Below are 17,612 nucleotides of genomic sequence, written 5' to 3'. Positions count from 1 at the left end.
CCCAGGTCTAATCCCATCAGTGCCAAGTTACTGGCCTCAGCAGGGGTAAGTGTTACAGACATTACAAAGGCCTCAATATCCTGGGTTGGGAAGGAGGGAATCAATTGCTGGATAGTGTTTGTCTTTATGTGTGGGTGTTTCCCTATTATTTTAAATCCAGCAATGCAGTGATGGCCTAAATGTCATTAGCCAAACATGCAGAGCATTGAGCTCCTGAGCATTGAGCAGGGCTCATAGCAATTATTTTCAAGAACCAGTATCTCCCCTTATGACTGAGGAAGGTCTGTGCAGTACAACAGCAAGCACCTGTCCAGGATCTGGGGGGGATGAAGATATCACAAAATCAGAGAAATTTACAGCACAGAAAGAGGCCATTCGGCCCATCGTGTCCGCGCTGGCCGACACCAAGAGCTATCCAGCCTAATCCCACTTTCCAGCTCTCGGTCCGTAGCCTTGCAGGTTACAGCACTTCAGGAGCACATCCAAGTATCTTTTAAATGCGGTGAGGGTTTCTGCCTCTTCCACCCTTTCAGGCAGTGAGTTCCAGACCCCCATCACCCTCTGGGTGATGACATTTCCCCTCAAATCCCCTCTAAACCTGCCCCCAATTACTTTAAATCTATGCCCTCTGGTTGTTGACCCCTCTGCCAAGGGAAACAGGTCCTTCCTATCCACTCTATCTAGGCCCCTCATAATTTTATACACCTCAATTAGGTCTCCCCTTAGCCTCCTCTGTTCCAAAGAAAACAGACCGAGCATCTCCAATCTTTCTTCATAGCCAAAGTTCTCCAGTCCAGGCAACAATCTTGTAAATCTCCTCTGCACCCTTTCCAGCGCAATCACATCTTTCCTGTAATGTGGTGACCAGAACTACACACAGTACTCCAGCTGCAGCCTAACCAGTGGTTTATACAAGTTCAAGCATAACCTCCCTGCTCTTGTATTCCATGCCTCAACTTATAGAGGCAAGTATTCCATATGCCTTCTGAACCACCTTATCCACCTGGTCTGCTACCTTCAGGGATCTGTGGACCTGCACTCCAAGGTCCCTTTGTTCCTCTACACTTTTCAGTGTCGTACCATTTAATAGTATTCCCTTACCTTGTTAGACCTCCCCAAATGCATTACCCCACACTTATCCGGATTGAATTCCATTTGCCACTGTTCTGCCCACCTGACCAGTTCATTGATATCTTCCTGCAGTCCATAGCTTTCTTCTTCATCATCAGCCACACAGTCTGTTTTAGTGTCATCGCTAGAGTCCTCCCTCAACCGTCTTCTCCCTGTGGCCGAGGACATGATTTTTGCAGCGCGACAGCTGCAGGAAAAATGCATGGAACAGCGCCAGCCCTTATACATGGCTTTCTTCGACCTTAGAGGCCTTTGACACTGTCAACCGCGACAGTCTATGGAGCGCCCTCCTCCATTTCAAATGCCCCCAAAAGTTCGTCAACATCCTCCGCCTGCTCCACGACGACATGCAGGCCGTGATCCTTACCAACGGATCCATTAGAGACCCAATCCATGTCCAGACCAGGGTCAAACAGGGCTGTGTCATTGCCCCAACCCTCTTCTCAATCTTCCTCGCTGCCATGCTCCACCTCACAATCAACAAGCTCCTCACTGGAGTGGAACTAAACTACAGAACCAGTGGGAACCTGTTCAACCTTCGCCGTTTCCAGGCCAGGTCCAAGACCACCCCAACCTCTGTCGTCGAGCTACAGTACACGGATGACACCTGCGTCTTTGCACGTACAGAGGCTGAACTCCAGGACATAGTCGGCATATTTACTGAGGCGTACGAAAGCATGGGTCTTACACTAAACATCGTAAGACAAAGGTCCTCCACCAGCCTGTCCTTGCCACACAGCACTGACCCCCAGTCATCAAGACCACGGCGCAGCCCTGGACAACGTGGACCATTTCCCATACCTCGGGAGCCTCTTATCAATAAGAGCAGACGTTGATGACGAGATTCAACACCATCTCCAGTTTGCCAGGACAGCCTTCGGCCACCCGAGAAAAAGAGTGTTCGATGACCAGGCCCTCAAATCTGCCACCAAGCTCATGGTCTACAGAGCTGTAGTAATACCTGCCCTCCTGTATGGCCCAGACACATGGACCATGCACAGCAGACACCCCAAGTTGCTGGAGAAATACACCAACGATGTCTCCGCAAGATCCTACAAATCCCCTCGGAGGACAGACGCACCAACGTTAGTGTCCTCGACCAGGCCAACATCCCCAGCATTGAAGCACTGACCACACTCGGTCAGCTCCACTGGGCAGGCCACATTATCAGCATGCCAAACACGAGACTCCCAAAGCAAGCGCTCTACTCGGAACTCCTTCACGGCAAACGAGCCAAAGGTGGGCAGAGGAAACGTTACAAGGACACCCTCAAAGCCTCCCTGACACCTGGAAGTCCCTGGCCAAAGATCGCCCGAAGTGGAGGAAGTGCATCCGGGAGGGCGCACTATCTCCCTCTGACTGCTTGGGGGTCTATAGTACACTCCCATATGGTCTCGTTTGATGATCCCTCTAACATATCATCCCTTCTCACAGCTGCAATTGTTTTTTTAATCAATATTGCGACCCTCCCTCCTGTTTTACCCCCTCTCTATCCCGTCTGAAAACCCTGTAACCAGGAATGTTGAGCTGCCATACCTGCCCCTCTTTCAGCAATAGCTATAATCTCGTACTCCCAAGTGTCGATCTGTGCTCTCAGCTCATCTGCCTTACTCCCTATACTCCTTGCATTGAAGTATATACCATTTAATATCGCCAAACTCCCCTGTTGTCTATTTCCCAGCCCTTGTTTCCTCTGTCTTCCAAATTCACTTTCTACTTCTACGCTGCCCAATTCCAGCTTTGCTTCTCTCCCCACTGAATCTATTCTCCGGTTCCCATCCCCCTGCCAAGCAAGTTTAAACCTTCCCCAACAGCACTGGCAAAAAGAGGGAGACGATCTAATACATAGTTGTTCAGAAGCTGGCAGCCATATTATTTGGGCACCTCTGCCTTTAGAGACAGTATTTACATTTCTAATTGAGCCCGTGCTGCATCAGATACATGGCTGGAAACGACCAACCTTGGCCGTGATGGGGGAAGGTTGCTTCATTTATTTTTCAAGTGTTCTGCCAATCGTCAGTGGAAAACTATTGATATATATGCACTATGAAACAGTCACATTCCAGCCTCATTACAACAGTGACTACACTCCAAAACTACTTCATTGGCTGTAAAGTGCTTTGAGGGGTCCGGTGATTGTGAAAGGCGCTATATAAATATAACTCTTTCTTTCCTTCTTTCTATGTGACAGAGACATTTCATTTCTTCCTCTGAAGGGTTCTGAGGCAGTTCTACACCTATGCTGAAAGAGCAGGTTTTACACAGAGCATCAGAAAGCTGGTAACTTGCACTATCATGCCTCACTGATGTTCCCTTGGAATTGGATCTATTATATAACCATTTCCCTTGCTGTTGAATCTGTCCTGTATACTGTGGGGCAGCTCCAGCAACAGAAAAATAACTGAGCCAGTGCAAGAGTTGCACATGTGCAGTTACTCTGAAGTCACAGAGATAGTATTGATAGCCGGTCTCGGCACAGAGCAAGGTCAGCCTGCCTCAGACCAGTCAACAAAACAATAACCCAAATTCAATGCAGCCCATGACAGCTGTTCATCATTGGCCCCCAGCACTCTCACATGGATAGACTCCAGGAAACTCCTTTCCACCGAGAGCTTTACTGTCTCTGCCAGCATTGGTGCTGGGTCATGTGCAGAGTTACCCACGATAGCAGTTTGCACATCTGCAGGCCAAAATTGATGGACAGGTGCCACAGCCTCTCTGACTGGGAGCACAGAAGTTAGGTTGGAGACACAACAGTTAAATCTGGCGGTACAGGAGCTAAGCAGCTGAATGCCCAATTCTGAAAGGCCCTTTGTTGTGACCTTTCCCCCTGCGACATTCACATATCAAAGGCCGCTGTGCTCTCATCTACCCAGCAGGCAGGTGTCTATTCTCCAGTCTATGACCAATACAGTCAGAACAGGCCAAGTACAGTCTTCGAACTTCCCCCCCACCCCTTGATATTCAAACGCAGCAATGCTCCAAAGGTCCAATCTTTTTGGGTTACGGTTATTTACTGTTTCGATTTTATTCCCAATTTCATTACAATTACGGAACCATTGCGAGAACTAACTAAAAGCAAGTGGGAAGTCAAGCAATCACTGGGGTGAATTTCCTTGGGGCTTCTCCCGACTTGGCTCATGTCCTCTTTCAATCATTTTTCCTCCAATGAAAACAAATTAAAATTTGGATAGTCTGCCCTCATTAGTCACTTTTGCATTTAGCTTTTATAGGATTCTGCTGTCGGGATAAGGGAGCCAATTTTAGCAATATAAATGCAGGAAGCCGGCATACAGATGTGGCTTTCCCACATCATGAACTTCAGAAAAGCCAAATATAAAGCCACCGTATCATTTTGAACACTCACAAAATTCATGAATATTCTATGTAGAATTTGAGGTATATATAGGAATGCAAAATGTTCTTTCACTGATGGTATTCTTGGAACAAAATGCCCCCCTTTCCTGAGGGTGCTGACTGCTGATTGGCACTTGTTGCCTTCTAAGGGGAATGAGCACTGGAAAAATGTGAGGATATTAATGTGATAAGAATAAGAGTAGGGGATACAATTGTTGTGCCCCTAACTGAGATGAGATAACTCGCCACAGATCAGGGATTGAACCAGAGCACCTTATGGCCTACATAGCTCAGTACCACACCAGGTACCCTTACCCACACGGCGGAGGGATGGTGTGGCAGGGAGCAGTCTCAATTCAAAGATTAAAGAAGTAACAAAGGTTATGTTAGCACACTGCCCTTCTGTTTCTTTGTATTCCCAAGCCATACTGTTCCTGTAGCCAGGCCCTGATCTGTCGCAGTCTGGCCAGCTGGACAAGTGCAGCCAGGTGATGCCTGTCCCTTTCCAATCGCTCTTTTCCACTGCTCAGGAATAAGCTAAGACTAGGAACACAGGCCTCAAGTTTCCACACGATAAAAAAACGGGCGCCCCTCCGAGCTGGGCGCCCGTTTTTCGCGCCGAAAACGGTGCCGGAAAAAAAACGCGTGATTCTGGAGCGCCCTGCAGCTCCATGTCTGCTTGGCGCAGCGCCCAGGGGGGCGGAGCCTACCACTCGCGCCAATTTTATAAGTGGGAGGGGGCGGGTACCATTTAAATTAGTTTTTTTCCTGCCGGCAACCCTGCGCGCGCGCGTTGGAGCGTTCGCGCACGCGCAGTGTGAAGGAAACATTGGCACTCGGCCATTTTTGTAGTTCTTTGTAGCTGTTTAATTTTTCAACATTTTTTAATAAAAGCACATTGCCATCAGCACATCAGCACTGAGGCTTCTTGCAGCAGTGAGAAGGCTGCAGGAAGCCTCAGAAAGTTGAGGCAGTCGTTTCCGGACGGCCTCCCACCTGCCGTCGGGAATGGCTGCTGAACTTGAGGCTTCCTGCAGCCTTCTCACTGTCTCCTTCCCCCCCCCCCCCGCCCGCCGTCTGGAACGGCTTCTTCCTCCCCCCCCCCCCCCCGCCCGCCGTCGGGAATGGCTGCCTCCTCCCCCCCCCCCGCGGGAACGAACGGCTTCCTCCTCCCCCCCCCCCGCGGGAACGAATGGCTGCCTCCTCCCCCCCCCCCCCCCCCCCGCGGGAACGAATGGCTTCCTCCTCCTCCCCCCCCCCCGCGGGAACGAATGGCTTCCTCCTCCTCCCCCCCCCCCCCGCGGGAACGAATGGCTTCCTCCTCCTCCCCCCCCCCCCCCGCGGGAACGAATGGCTTCCTCCTCCTCCCCCCCCCCCCCCCGCGGGAACGAATGGCTTCCTCCTCCTCCCCCCCCCCCGCGGGAACGAATGGCTTCCTCCTCCCCCCCCCCCCCCCCCCCCCCCCCCCGCCCCGCGGGAATGGCTGCCTCAACTTGTGAGGCTGACTGCAGCATTCTCCCTGGCTGAAGCACTTTCACACAGGTAGGAAGATGGTTTATTTAATCTTTTCTTAGCTTCTAAATTTTTATTCAGGTTGGATTTATTTGTATAATATTTGTATAAGTATAAATAAGGATTTATTATAGAATTTAATGACTTCCCTTCCCCCCCCCCATCCCCCATCATTCTGGACGCCTCATTTGTAACCTGCGCCTGATTTTTTAATGTGTAGAACAGGTTTTTTCAGTTCTACAAAAATCTTCACTTGCTCCATTCTAACTTAGTTTGGAGTACGTTTTCACTGTGGAAACTTTGAAATCAGGCGTCAGTGGCCGGACACGCCCCCTTTTGAAGAAAAAATTCTGTTCCAAAGTGAAACTGTTCTAACTGACTAGAACTGCAGCAAAAAAAATATGTGGAGAATTGCGATTTCTAAGATAGTCCGTTCTCCACCAGTTGCTCCTAAAAATCAGGCGCAAATTATGTGGAAACTTGGGCCCACAGTGTTTCAGGATATTCCACAGCCAAATGCTTTTACATTTCAGATCATCATGCAAGGATACTGCTGGGGCAGTCAGAGCAGTGCAGTACATGGGGCATCACAGCTCGACCCTGGCCCAGCTTCCATACACAGAGTCCCAGTCTTGGTTCAAAAATAATTTTAACACATTAAAAATAATTATTTGGAGAACAGAGTTGTAAACAATCTTGGACCTAGAGAGGACTGCATAACAAGGATTCCACCTCACATGCACTTGATGTCTGCACTCTTACACCCGGGTGGTACTGTATTTTTGTTGTATCTACTTCCACCAACCATACCCACATAACTCAAACACATTACATAGAAACACAGAAATTTACAGCGGAGAAGGAGGCCATTTCGGCCCATCAGGTCTGCGCCGGCCGACAAAGAGCCGCACGGCCCTCGGTCAGCAGCCCTGAAGATTACATATAAATCTACGAACAATGAACAATGATGGAAAGGCAAAGAGCACCCAGCCCAACCAGTCTGCCCCACACAACTGCGACACCCCTTATACTGAAACTTTCTACACTCCACCCCAACCGGAGCCATGTGATCTCCTGGGAGAGGCAAAAAACAGATAAAAACCCAGGCCAATTTACGGAGAAAAAAAAAATCTGGGAAAATTCCTCCCCGACCCATCCAGGCGATTGACACTAGTCCAGGAGATCACCCTGGCCATAGTCGACACCCTGCAGTACTTACCATTATATCTGCACCGGCCAACAAAAGGTCATCCAGTCTAATCCCAATTACCAGCTCTAGGTCCGTAACCCTGCAGGTTACTGCACGTTAAGTGCCCATCCAACCATCTCTTAAAAGTGGTGAGGGTTTCTGCATCCAGCACTCTTCCAGGCAGCGAGTTCCAGATCCCCACAACCCTCTGCGTAAAGAAGCCCCCCCTCAAATCCCCTCTAAACCTTCCACCAACCACCTTAAAACTATGCCCCCTTGTAATAGACCCCTCCACCAATGGAAATAGACCCTTACTATCCACTATGTCCGGGCCCCTCAATATTTTGTACACCTCAATGAGGTCTCCTCTCAACCTCCTCTGTTCCAATGAGAACAAACCCAGCCTATCCAATCTGTCCTCATAACTAAGATTCTCCATGTAAATCGCCGAGATAAGAGAGACTAGAAATTCTTAGCTTTCTCTCCCATGAGTATTTGTGTATAGAGACTCTTCAATTTCAACTGCATAGACACACACATCTAGGCCTGGAACCCCTCTCTTCCATCTCCCTCTTGCTTTCACTACCTCAAGGATTGACGACTTCAATGCTCTCCTTGCTGCCCTCCAGAATTCCAATTTATTCAAAATGATGCAGCCTATGTTCTTGGGTGGGATGTAAAACGGGCTGCCGATTCACTATCGCCCATTTTGCGTTACTGCTGAAGACCCATTTCACCCCCAACATCTCAAAGTGCTTAAGGGAGCGATAGAAATAGAAGTTATTGATGTTATCACATCCTCACTTCCTTTCATGTACTGAACTTCAAGGAATATCCTGGTCATGGAACTAAGCACAACACCACTGAAAGAAGATAATCCTATTCTCAATTAACTGTTAAAAAAATTGGATACATACCTGGTTGTGAACAGGATTGAAGATTATAATAATTAGCCGAGACTGAGATAGTGAAATACCCCATAGGACCTGAGGAATTCTGTCTAGCTATGTCTGTGAAAAGGTATTGACCAGGTTTTAAAAATGATTATTGAAAAACTAAGAGCTACAGCTCACTCACTGCAGGACATCATTTAGGGTCAGCAACAGCAGGAGAGAAGACGGCATCAAGCAAGGAAATAGTCAACAGGTGTTGCCAAACTTAAATTTTCAAAGCATGTAAATTGTAGTCAGAAAAGGAACACGGAGGGCATAAGGAGTTCCACAGTTTTGAGGTCCTAGAAGATGTTGATCTTTCTTAATTTCAACACAGTAAGAATACTAGGGGGGGGGGTGCTGTGTGTTTGTAGCTGAAGAAGAAGAAAGAGAGAGCTATAATCCCAGTGGAAATGGTAAAATAGAGACAAGAAAGTTGTCATGGAAAGAGACTGGAGGATTGTATGGGCAAGAAGAGGTTAACTGAATTGCTCTAAAAAGCAAACAGGATACAGACAGTTGGCTGTGTCTGAGTAAGTGCCCAGAAACTCCTGACATGACGAGAAGGGCCTCTCCCCCATCTCCCGTGGAATTGTCAGAGCTTAATGTATTCATGGATAAAAAGGGAGAACAATTCTGATGCAAATCAGCTGAGATTTGGGAATTATCTTAATAATCTTCAGTAAAAGTGACAGACCAACCAGGGAGATATGTGGTGCCTTGTTCTGAGCTTTTATGTAATCGATGCAGATTAAGCTGTTGTTATTATCCTGTGGCTGAGCTCTCTGCAGCCGCAGTTAATTCCCTCTTAATACAGGAGGGGATTAAGTAGTGCAATGCTGAGTGATATTGAAAAATTCTTCGGAAAATCTAACTACAGTCCGTACTGTTTATAGCGGGCGCATTGGTGCTAATGGAATTTTCCTATTATACGTGGTGGATGGTAAAACCAAGTGCAGAATAAAGACACAAGAACATAACAGCATAAGAAATAGGAGGAGTGGGCCATAATTCTACATAAACTCCACTTTCCCACCCTGTCCCCATATTCCTTGATTTCCTTCATACCCAAAAATCTGTCGACCTTAGTCTTGAATAAATTCATCGACTCAGCATCCACAGCCCGTTCCAAAGATTCACGACCCTTTCAGTGAAGAAATGTATCCTCATCGAGGTCCTAAATGGCCGACCTTTTATCCTGAGTTCTAGACTCTCCAGCCAGGGGAAAAAGCCTCGAAACATCAAGCTCTCTAAGGATTTTATATGTTTCAATGAGATCACCTCTCATTCTTCTAAACTCGAGAATATAGGCCCATTCTATTCAATGTCTTCTCTCGCTCCAGGAATCAATCGAGTGAACCTTCGTTGCACCCCCTTCAAGGCAAGTATATTCTTCCTTATGTAAGGAAACCCAAATTGTAACACAGTACCCCAGTCTGCATGCCTCGAATTATGGCCTCTTGTGCAACCCCGATTTTCATCGCTCCACCACTGGTACCCAAAGCTCTGGAATTCCCTCCCTACACCTCCTTTAAGATGCTCCTTAAAACCACCTTCTTTTACCGGTCCTAATATTTCCTTATGTGGCTTGGTGTCAAATTTAGTTTAATACTAGTGCTGTGAAGTGCATTGATAGGTTCTACTACATTAAAGGTGCTATATAAATGCAATTTGTTGTTGTTAAGTGTCAGGACAATTAAACTCGAGCCTTACAATGTGTAAATGCAAGTAATCCCATTGCTCAGTCACTATTTCACACACTCCCGATACAAACAGTGGCAGCCTCTGTCTGCAATGCAGTACTGAGGCACTCAGCTGCTGCATACCAGGTGAATAGTTATCAGGAGAAACCAAAAGACATTTAAGAAACACTTCAATTTGCCTGAAATCAGCGGAGCTTTTAAAGTGGTACATGGAGGGGATTAACTAATTACGGTAATGGTACTTCAAAGAGGTGCAAAAGGTTTATTGAATTGACCAAATTAGCCAGCGCGCTTAATTCAGTGCACATAGTACCTTTATAATTGACTTCTATGGTGATGGGAAATTGCCTGGTATAGACAGCTGCCCACCAAAATTGTGAGTTGTATAAATGGTGGGGGTGTATCATCTAAAAGTGAATCCTGGACATGGAGTGGTGCTGGATTCAGTCGGAAGGGACTTAGGCATCTTAGTGCAGGGCGCCAGACCACCATCTTAGTGTAGGACCCCCATACCGCCATCTTAGTGCAGGGCGCCAAAGCCACCATCTTAGTGCAGGGCGCCAAAGCCACCATCTTAGTGCAGGGCCTCCATACCACCATCTTAGTGCAGGGCGCCAGAGCCACCATTTTAGTGCAGGACCCCCATATCACCATCTTAGTGCAGGGCGCCCATACCGCCATCTTAGTGCAGGGCGCCAGAGCCACCATCTTAGTGCAGGACCCCCATACCACCATCTTAGTGCAGGGCGCCCATACTGCCATCTTAGTGTAGGGCGCCAGACCACCATCTTAGTGCAGGGCGCCAGAGCCGCCATCTTAGCGCAGGATGCCAGAGCTGCCATCTTAGCGCAGGGCGCCAGAGCTGCCATCTTAGCGCAGGGCCCCATAGCCAGCCTTATATGTGAATGAAGGCAGTGAATGGTGGCAGGCTATTCCAACTGTGTGGAATATAACAGCCAAACCCAATCCACCAAATACATGTAGTTTCCAACAAGGTTACTGGATAGTGATCAGGAGTGCGAAGCCCGATTGTCTACGGCAGTGAGACTAAGTGCAGCGACTTTACCTGCCACCCAACTGTGATCAGCTAACTGAGTGTGGGCATTGTAGATTGTAAGAGGAAGGGATGACTGAGGACAGAAGATCTGTTTTGCTCTGTTACATATTCGAGAGTGCACCTAATGCACCAGCCATCAGGGCAGCTCCCATCTCATTCTTTTATATGCCGTAGACATGGAAAGAGGTGGGTGAGCAGGTCAATACCAGTGGCTTCATTCCTAGGACTTGGCTGCAATGCCAAAAAAGTTAATGATCTCAGCAGGACTGGCAAGGAAAATCCTGAGAGTAATTTTCATCTTCACCGCTCATCAGTAAACCAGCGGGGCAGATCAGTTATCCATTATAGAAACCATTTTAATTGGAAATTAAAATCGGGCAGTTTCTATAACTTCCACAATGCCAGTTTTACATCTAGACAGCAGGTTGAAAACCAACCCCCTCTTCACAACTCTTACTCTGAATACAGCTCCGCATTTTTCTGTCAGCACTTTCTCGCAGGCTGCTCAAGCCTCTCCTCCAATCACAAAGGGGCATTTCATTATACCTCCCTACTTGCACTCAACACCTGCTATTGCCTTCAAAACTTGCATCGATTTTTGCTTTAGTTAGACTTGGAATAGTTCTCACATTTCTGTTCAACTCTTTGATACTTCACACTAGGTGCACTTTCTTGCATTCAATCACCCCTTTCTTGCCCACACCTGCTGCCTCTTCCCCTCAGCTGCCTGGCATCTCTTCACAGCCCTTTAATAGACCACACACTAACGCACTTACACTTTTCTTACAGGACAAGCTTGCACACAACAGAAAGGATACAAGAAGAAGCTGGGGCGGTGCAGCTACATTGTAAACTCTCAGGCCAATGGAGGACGGCACTATTGACAACATTAGCCGAGCGAGGACACACCACCACGTTGGAGATAGCAAAGCTTATAGCCATGCACATCAGGGTGCTAGCCTATTTTCCCTTCCTTTATTATTTCCATTAAACACTCTAGCACACACACATTTGTTTAAGTCAGTAAAGTCAGAAACGGTTTTGAAATTTTTATGTGGCGAGTGTTCCTATAATATCTGGTGACCTTGCTGACATAAATTTCAAAAAGGTCTTTGGGCAGAAGATATTTACTTTTTAAAAATTCGTTCCTGGGATGTGGGCATCGCTGGCAGGGCCGGCATTTATTGCCCTTCCCTAATTGCCCTCGAGAAGGTGGTGGTGAGCTGCTTTCTTGAACCGCTGCAGTCTGTGTGGTGAAGATACTCCCACAGTGCTGTTAGGGAAGGAGTTCCAGGATTTTGACCCAGCAACGATGGAGGAACAAGCAATATACTTCCAAGGCAGGATGGTGTGTGACTTGGAGAGGAACTTGCAGGTGATGGTGTTCCCATGCGCCTGTTGCCCTTGTGCTTCTAGGTGATAGAGGTCGCGAGTTTGGGAAGTGCTGCCGAAGAAGTCTTGATGAGTTGCTGCAGTGCATCTTGTAGATGATACACACTGCAGCCACGGTGCGCCGGTGGTGGAGGGAGTGAATGTTGAAGGTGGTGGATGGGCTGCCAATCAAGTGGGCTGCTTTGTCCTGGATGGTGTCGAGCTTTGAGAGTGTTGGAGCTGCACTCATCCAGGCAAGTGGAGAGTATTCCATCACAATCCTGACTTGTGCCTTGTAGATGGTGAAATGGTTTTGGGGAGTCAGGCGGTGAGACACTCGCCGCAGAATACACAGCCTCTGACCTGCTCTTGTTGCCACGGTATTTATGTGGCTGGTCCAGTTAAGTTTCTGGTCTATGGTGACCCCCAGGATGTTGATGGTGGGGGATGCGGCGATGGTAATACCATTGAATGTCAAGAGGCAGTGGTTAGACTCTCGCTTGTTGGAGATGGTCATTGCCTGGCACTTGTGTGGCACGAATGTTACTTGCCACTTATCAGCCCAAGCCTGAATGTTGTCCAGGTCTTGCTGCATGCGGGCATGGACTGCTCCATTATCTAAGGAGTTGCGAATGGCACTGAACACTGTTCAGTCATCAGCGAACATCCCCACTTCTGACATGATGGCAGGAAGGTCATTGATGAAGCAGTTGGAGATGGTTGGGCCAAGGACACTGCCCTGAGGAACTCCTGCAGTGATGTCCTGGGGCTGTGATGATTGACCTCCATCCACCACAACCATCTTCCTTTGTGCAAGGTATGACTCCAGCCAGTGGAGAGTTTTCCCCCTGATTCGCATGGACTTCAGTTTTACTCAGGCTCCTTGATGCTGCACTCAGTCAAATGCTGCCTTGATGTCAAGGGCAGTCACTCTCATCTTACCTCTGGAATTCAGCTCTTTTGTCCATGTTTGGACCAAGGTTGTAATGAGGTCTGGAGCCGAGTGGTCCTGGCGGAACCCAAACTGTGCTTCGGTGAGCAGGTTATTGGTGAGGAAGTGCCGCTTGATAGCACTGTCGACGACACCTTCCATCACTTTGCTGATGATTGAGAGTAGACTGATGGGGCGGTAATTGGCCGGATTGGATTTGTTCTGCTTTTTGTGGACAGGACATATTTGGGCAGTTTTCCACATTGTTGGATAGATGCCAGTGTTGTAGCTGTACTGGAACAGCTTGGCTAAAGGCACGGCTATTTCTGGAGCTTCTGCACGACAACCGGGATGTTGTAGGCCCCCATAGCCTTTGCTGTATCCAGTGTGCTCAGCCGTTTCTGGATATCACGTGGAGTGAATCGAATTGGCTGAAGACTGGCTTCTGTGATGGTGGGGACCTCAGGAGGAGGCCGATATGGATCATCCACTCGGCACTTCTGGCTGAAGATGGTTGCAAACGCTTCAGACTTGTCTTTTGCACTCATGTGCTGGGCTCCGCCATCATTGAGGATGGGGATATTCATGAACCCTCCTCCTCCTGTTAGTTGTTTAACGGTCCACCATTCACGACTGGATATGGCAGGGCTACAGAGCTTTAATCTGATCCGTTGATTGTGGAATCGCTTAGCTCTGTCTATAGCATGCTGCTTCTGCTGTTTAGCACGCATGTAGTCCTGTGTTGTAGCTTCCCCTGGCTGACACCTCATTTTTAGGTACATCTGGTGCTGCTCCTGGCATGTTCTTCTGCACTCCTCATTGAACCAGGGTTGGTCCCCTGGCTTGATGGTAATGGTAGAGGGAGGGATATGCCGGGACATGAGGTTACAGATTGTGGTGGAATACAATTCTGCTGCTGCTGATGGCCCACAGCGCCTCGTGGATGCCCAGTTTTGAGCTGCTAGATCTGTTCTGAATCTATCCCTTTTAGCACGGTGGTAGTGCCACACAACACAATGGAGGGTATCCTCTGTGTGAGGATGGGACTTCGTCTGCACAATGACTGTGCGGTGGGTGCTGCTACTACTGGGGTTTGTAAGGCCTGGAGCAGATGTTGGACATGGGCAGGGGCGGGGGGGGGGGGGGGGGGGGTGGCAGGGATTCTTCAGCTGTTGCACTGTTCAATGAGCTGCTCACGAAGAGCTCAGGTTGCAGGCTGGTGTTGGTGCCCTCCTACATCTTTGCCATTCTTGAAGTCATCTATGTCAGCAGGTTGAAGGTTTTTATCCAATGGTGACTCCATGTTTTGTTGCAGCCTGTAGCAAACCATTATAATACGGGTCATTCTCCCTGAACTATACTGGAGGAATGGTCTGCTCAATGGGATACCAGCCAGCAGCTCCAGTACCAGGGCACCAGCCAGCAGCTCCATGCCAGGGCACCAGCCAGCAGCTCCATGCCGGGGCACCAGCCAGCAGCTCCATGCCAGGGCACCAGCCAGCAGCTCCAGTACCAGGGCACCAGCCAGCAGCGCCAGTACCAGGGCACCAGCCAGCAGCTCCATGCAGGGGCGCCAGCCAGCAGCTCCTTGCCGGGGCTCCAGCCAGCAGCTCCATGCCGGGGCGCCAGCCAGCAGCTCCTTGCCGAGGCACCAGCCAGCAGCTCCTTGCCGGGGCTCCAGCCAGCAGCTCCTTGCCGGGGCACCAGCCAGCAGCTCCATGCCGGGGCGCCAGCCAGCAGCTCCATGCCGGGGCTCCAGCCAGCAGCTCCATGCCGGGGCGCCAGCCAGCAGCTCCTTGCCGGGGCGCCAGCCAGCAGCTCCAGCTGAGTCACGGGTGGTTGATCTTGGGTTGCCCTCTTCTTCGCTTCCTCAAGTCAAAAGAGCACAGACTTGAACGGATGTGGTGGACAACTGGTTTAGCCATTCACTGCCAGATCTGGCTGGAACACATAAAACACTATCGGTTCCTACTCTTACTACAAAAATTGCTCACTATTCCAGGATCATTCTGGATTGCAAAAATAACCCCCAGCTACTATTCCCTACTGTTAACCGTCTCCTTAAACCCCTCTCCCCACCACCCTCACCTCCAACAACAAGTGCGTGGAGCTCATGGACTTCTTTGTCTCAAAGATTGGGACCATCCGATCAGCTGCCTCTGCGAGTTCCCTTACTGCACCTAATCCACAGGACCAAACTTCATCTGAGGCTCCCACCTGCCCTAGCCCAAACTCATATCTTTCTCTAGTTTCTCTCCGCTCTCCCCTCTTGATCTCTCCAAACTCATCCTGACCCACTTCCTGCTCTCTTGACCCGATTCCCACTCAACTGCTGACCACCCAACTTCCTTTTCTGGCTCCCATGTTAGCCAACATTGTTAACGATTCTCTCTCCTCAGGTACTGTTCCCGTCTCCTTCAAATCTGCTGTCATCACTCCTCTCCTCAACCAACCCTTGACCCTACTTTGCTTGCTAACTATGGGACCATCACAACCTCCCTTTCCTGTTCAATGTCTTTGAATGTGTTGTCGCCTCCCAAATCCGTGATCATCTTTCCATGAATTCAATGTTTGAATCCCTTCAATCTGGTTTTCGCCCCTGCACAGTACTGAAACTGCTCTCATCAAAGTCACAAATAACATCCTTTATGACTGTGACAAAGGTAAACTATCCCTCCTCGTCCTCCTTGACCTGTCTGCAGCCTTTGACACGGTTGACCACTCCATCCTCCTCCAACGCCTCTCCACCGTCGTCCAGCTGGGTGGGACTGCACTCGCCTGGTTCCATTCTTATCTATCTAATCGTAGCCAGAGAATCTCCTGCAATGGCTTCTCTTCCCACTCCCGCATCGTTACCTCTGGTGTCCCCCAAGGATCTATGCTTGGCCCCCTCCTATTTCTCATCTACATGCTGCCCCTTGGCGATATCATCCGAAAACACGGAGTCAGTTTACACATGTACACTGACGACACCCAGCTCTACCTTGCCACCACTTCTCTCAACCCCTCCTTGGTCTCTAAATTGTCAGACTGCTTGTCCAACATCCAGTACTGGATGAGCAGACATTTTCTCCAATTAAATATGGGGAAGCCATTATCTTTGGTCCCCGCCACAAACTGTGTTCCCTAACCACTGACTCCATCCCTCTCCCTAGCATCAATCTGAGGGTGAACAAGACTGTCACAACCTAGCTGTCATATTTGACCCTGAAATAAGTTTCCAGCCACATATCTGCGCCATAACTAAAACCGTCTATTTCCACCTCCGTAACATCGCCCGCCTCCGCCCCTACCCTCAGCTCTTCTGCTGCTGAAACCCTCATCCATGCCTTTGTTACCTCTAGACTTGACTACTCTAATTCACTCCTGGCCGGCCTCCCACATTCCACACTACATAAACTTGAGGTCATCCAAAACTCAGCAGCCTGTGTACTAACCCGCACTAAGTCACCTGTGCTTTCTGACCTACATTGGCTCCCAGTTAATCAACACCTCGATTTCAAAATTCTCACCCTTGTTTACAAATCACTCCATGGCCTAGTCCCTCCCGATCTCTGTAATCTTTTTCAGCCTCACAACCCCACAAGATGTCTGCGCTCCTCAAATTCTGGCCTCTTGAACATCCCTCATTATAACTGCTCAACCATTGGTGGACCTGCCTTGGCCCTAAGCTCTGGAACTCCCTCCCTAAACCTCGCCACCCTCCTTTAAGACGCTGCTTAAAACCTACCTCTTTAGCCAAACTTTTGGTCATCTGCCGTAATCTCTTCTTTTGTGGCTCGGTGGCAAATGTATCTGTTTGTCTGTAACACTGCTGTGCAGCGCCTCGGGAGTTTTACTACGTTAAAGGCACTATATAAATAAAAAATATTATTTTTGCAACATACTATCTGGTAAGTCCATTTTTGATGTAATATACAAATATATATTTTTTTCAAAACAAACCTCCATTTCTTCCACTTCTGTAATTGCTGCGATTATATAGGGCCTTGCTGAGACCACACCTGGAGTACTGTGTACAGTTTTGGTCTCCTTACCTAAGGAAGGATATATCTACCTTAGAAGGAGTGAAATTAAGATTCAGTAGATTAATTCCTGGGATGAGAGGGTATGATAGATTGAGTAGAATGGGCCGATATTTTATGGGATTTAGAATCTCATTGAAACGTATAAAACAGGTTAGATGCCGAGAGGCTGTTTCCCCAAGCTGGAAAATCTACAACCAGGGGTCACAGTCTCAGGATAAGGGGTCGGCCATTTAGGACTGAGATGAGGAGAAATTTCTTCACTCAGAGGGTTGTGAATCTTTGGTACTCTCTGCCACAGAGGGCCATGGATGCTCAGTGATTGAGTATATTCTAGGCTGAGATCTATAGATTTTTGGGCACTATGGGTGTTACGTTTAGAATAACTCCACAAGACTGTATAC

General features: G+C 48.6%; 1 protein-coding gene across 7 annotated transcripts in view; it reads right to left on the bottom strand.

Moving 5' to 3' along the window:
• The window catches only part of LOC139280179 (oxysterol-binding protein-related protein 8-like), a 159,925-nt gene that overhangs the window by 91,373 nt on the left and 50,940 nt on the right, over positions 1 to 17,612 (bottom strand). For 3 of the 7 annotated variants that reach the window (XM_070899745.1, XM_070899751.1, XM_070899752.1), the window contains exon 3: positions 16,914 to 17,035. The exons of the other annotated variants lie outside the window; for them this stretch is intronic. In XM_070899745.1, the coding sequence (XP_070755846.1) occupies positions 16,914 to 16,937 (24 nt within the window). In that variant the 5' untranslated portion in view covers positions 16,938 to 17,035. The remainder of the gene's footprint in view (positions 1 to 16,913; positions 17,036 to 17,612) is intronic. 7 annotated transcript variants of the gene reach the window in all.

This window comes from Pristiophorus japonicus, chromosome 14 (assembly GCF_044704955.1).
Source record: "Pristiophorus japonicus isolate sPriJap1 chromosome 14, sPriJap1.hap1, whole genome shotgun sequence".
Classification (NCBI taxonomy): domain Eukaryota; kingdom Metazoa; phylum Chordata; class Chondrichthyes; family Pristiophoridae; genus Pristiophorus; species Pristiophorus japonicus.
Note: the sequence above shows the minus strand (reverse complement) of the source record. Positions and strands in the feature narration are given on the sequence as shown.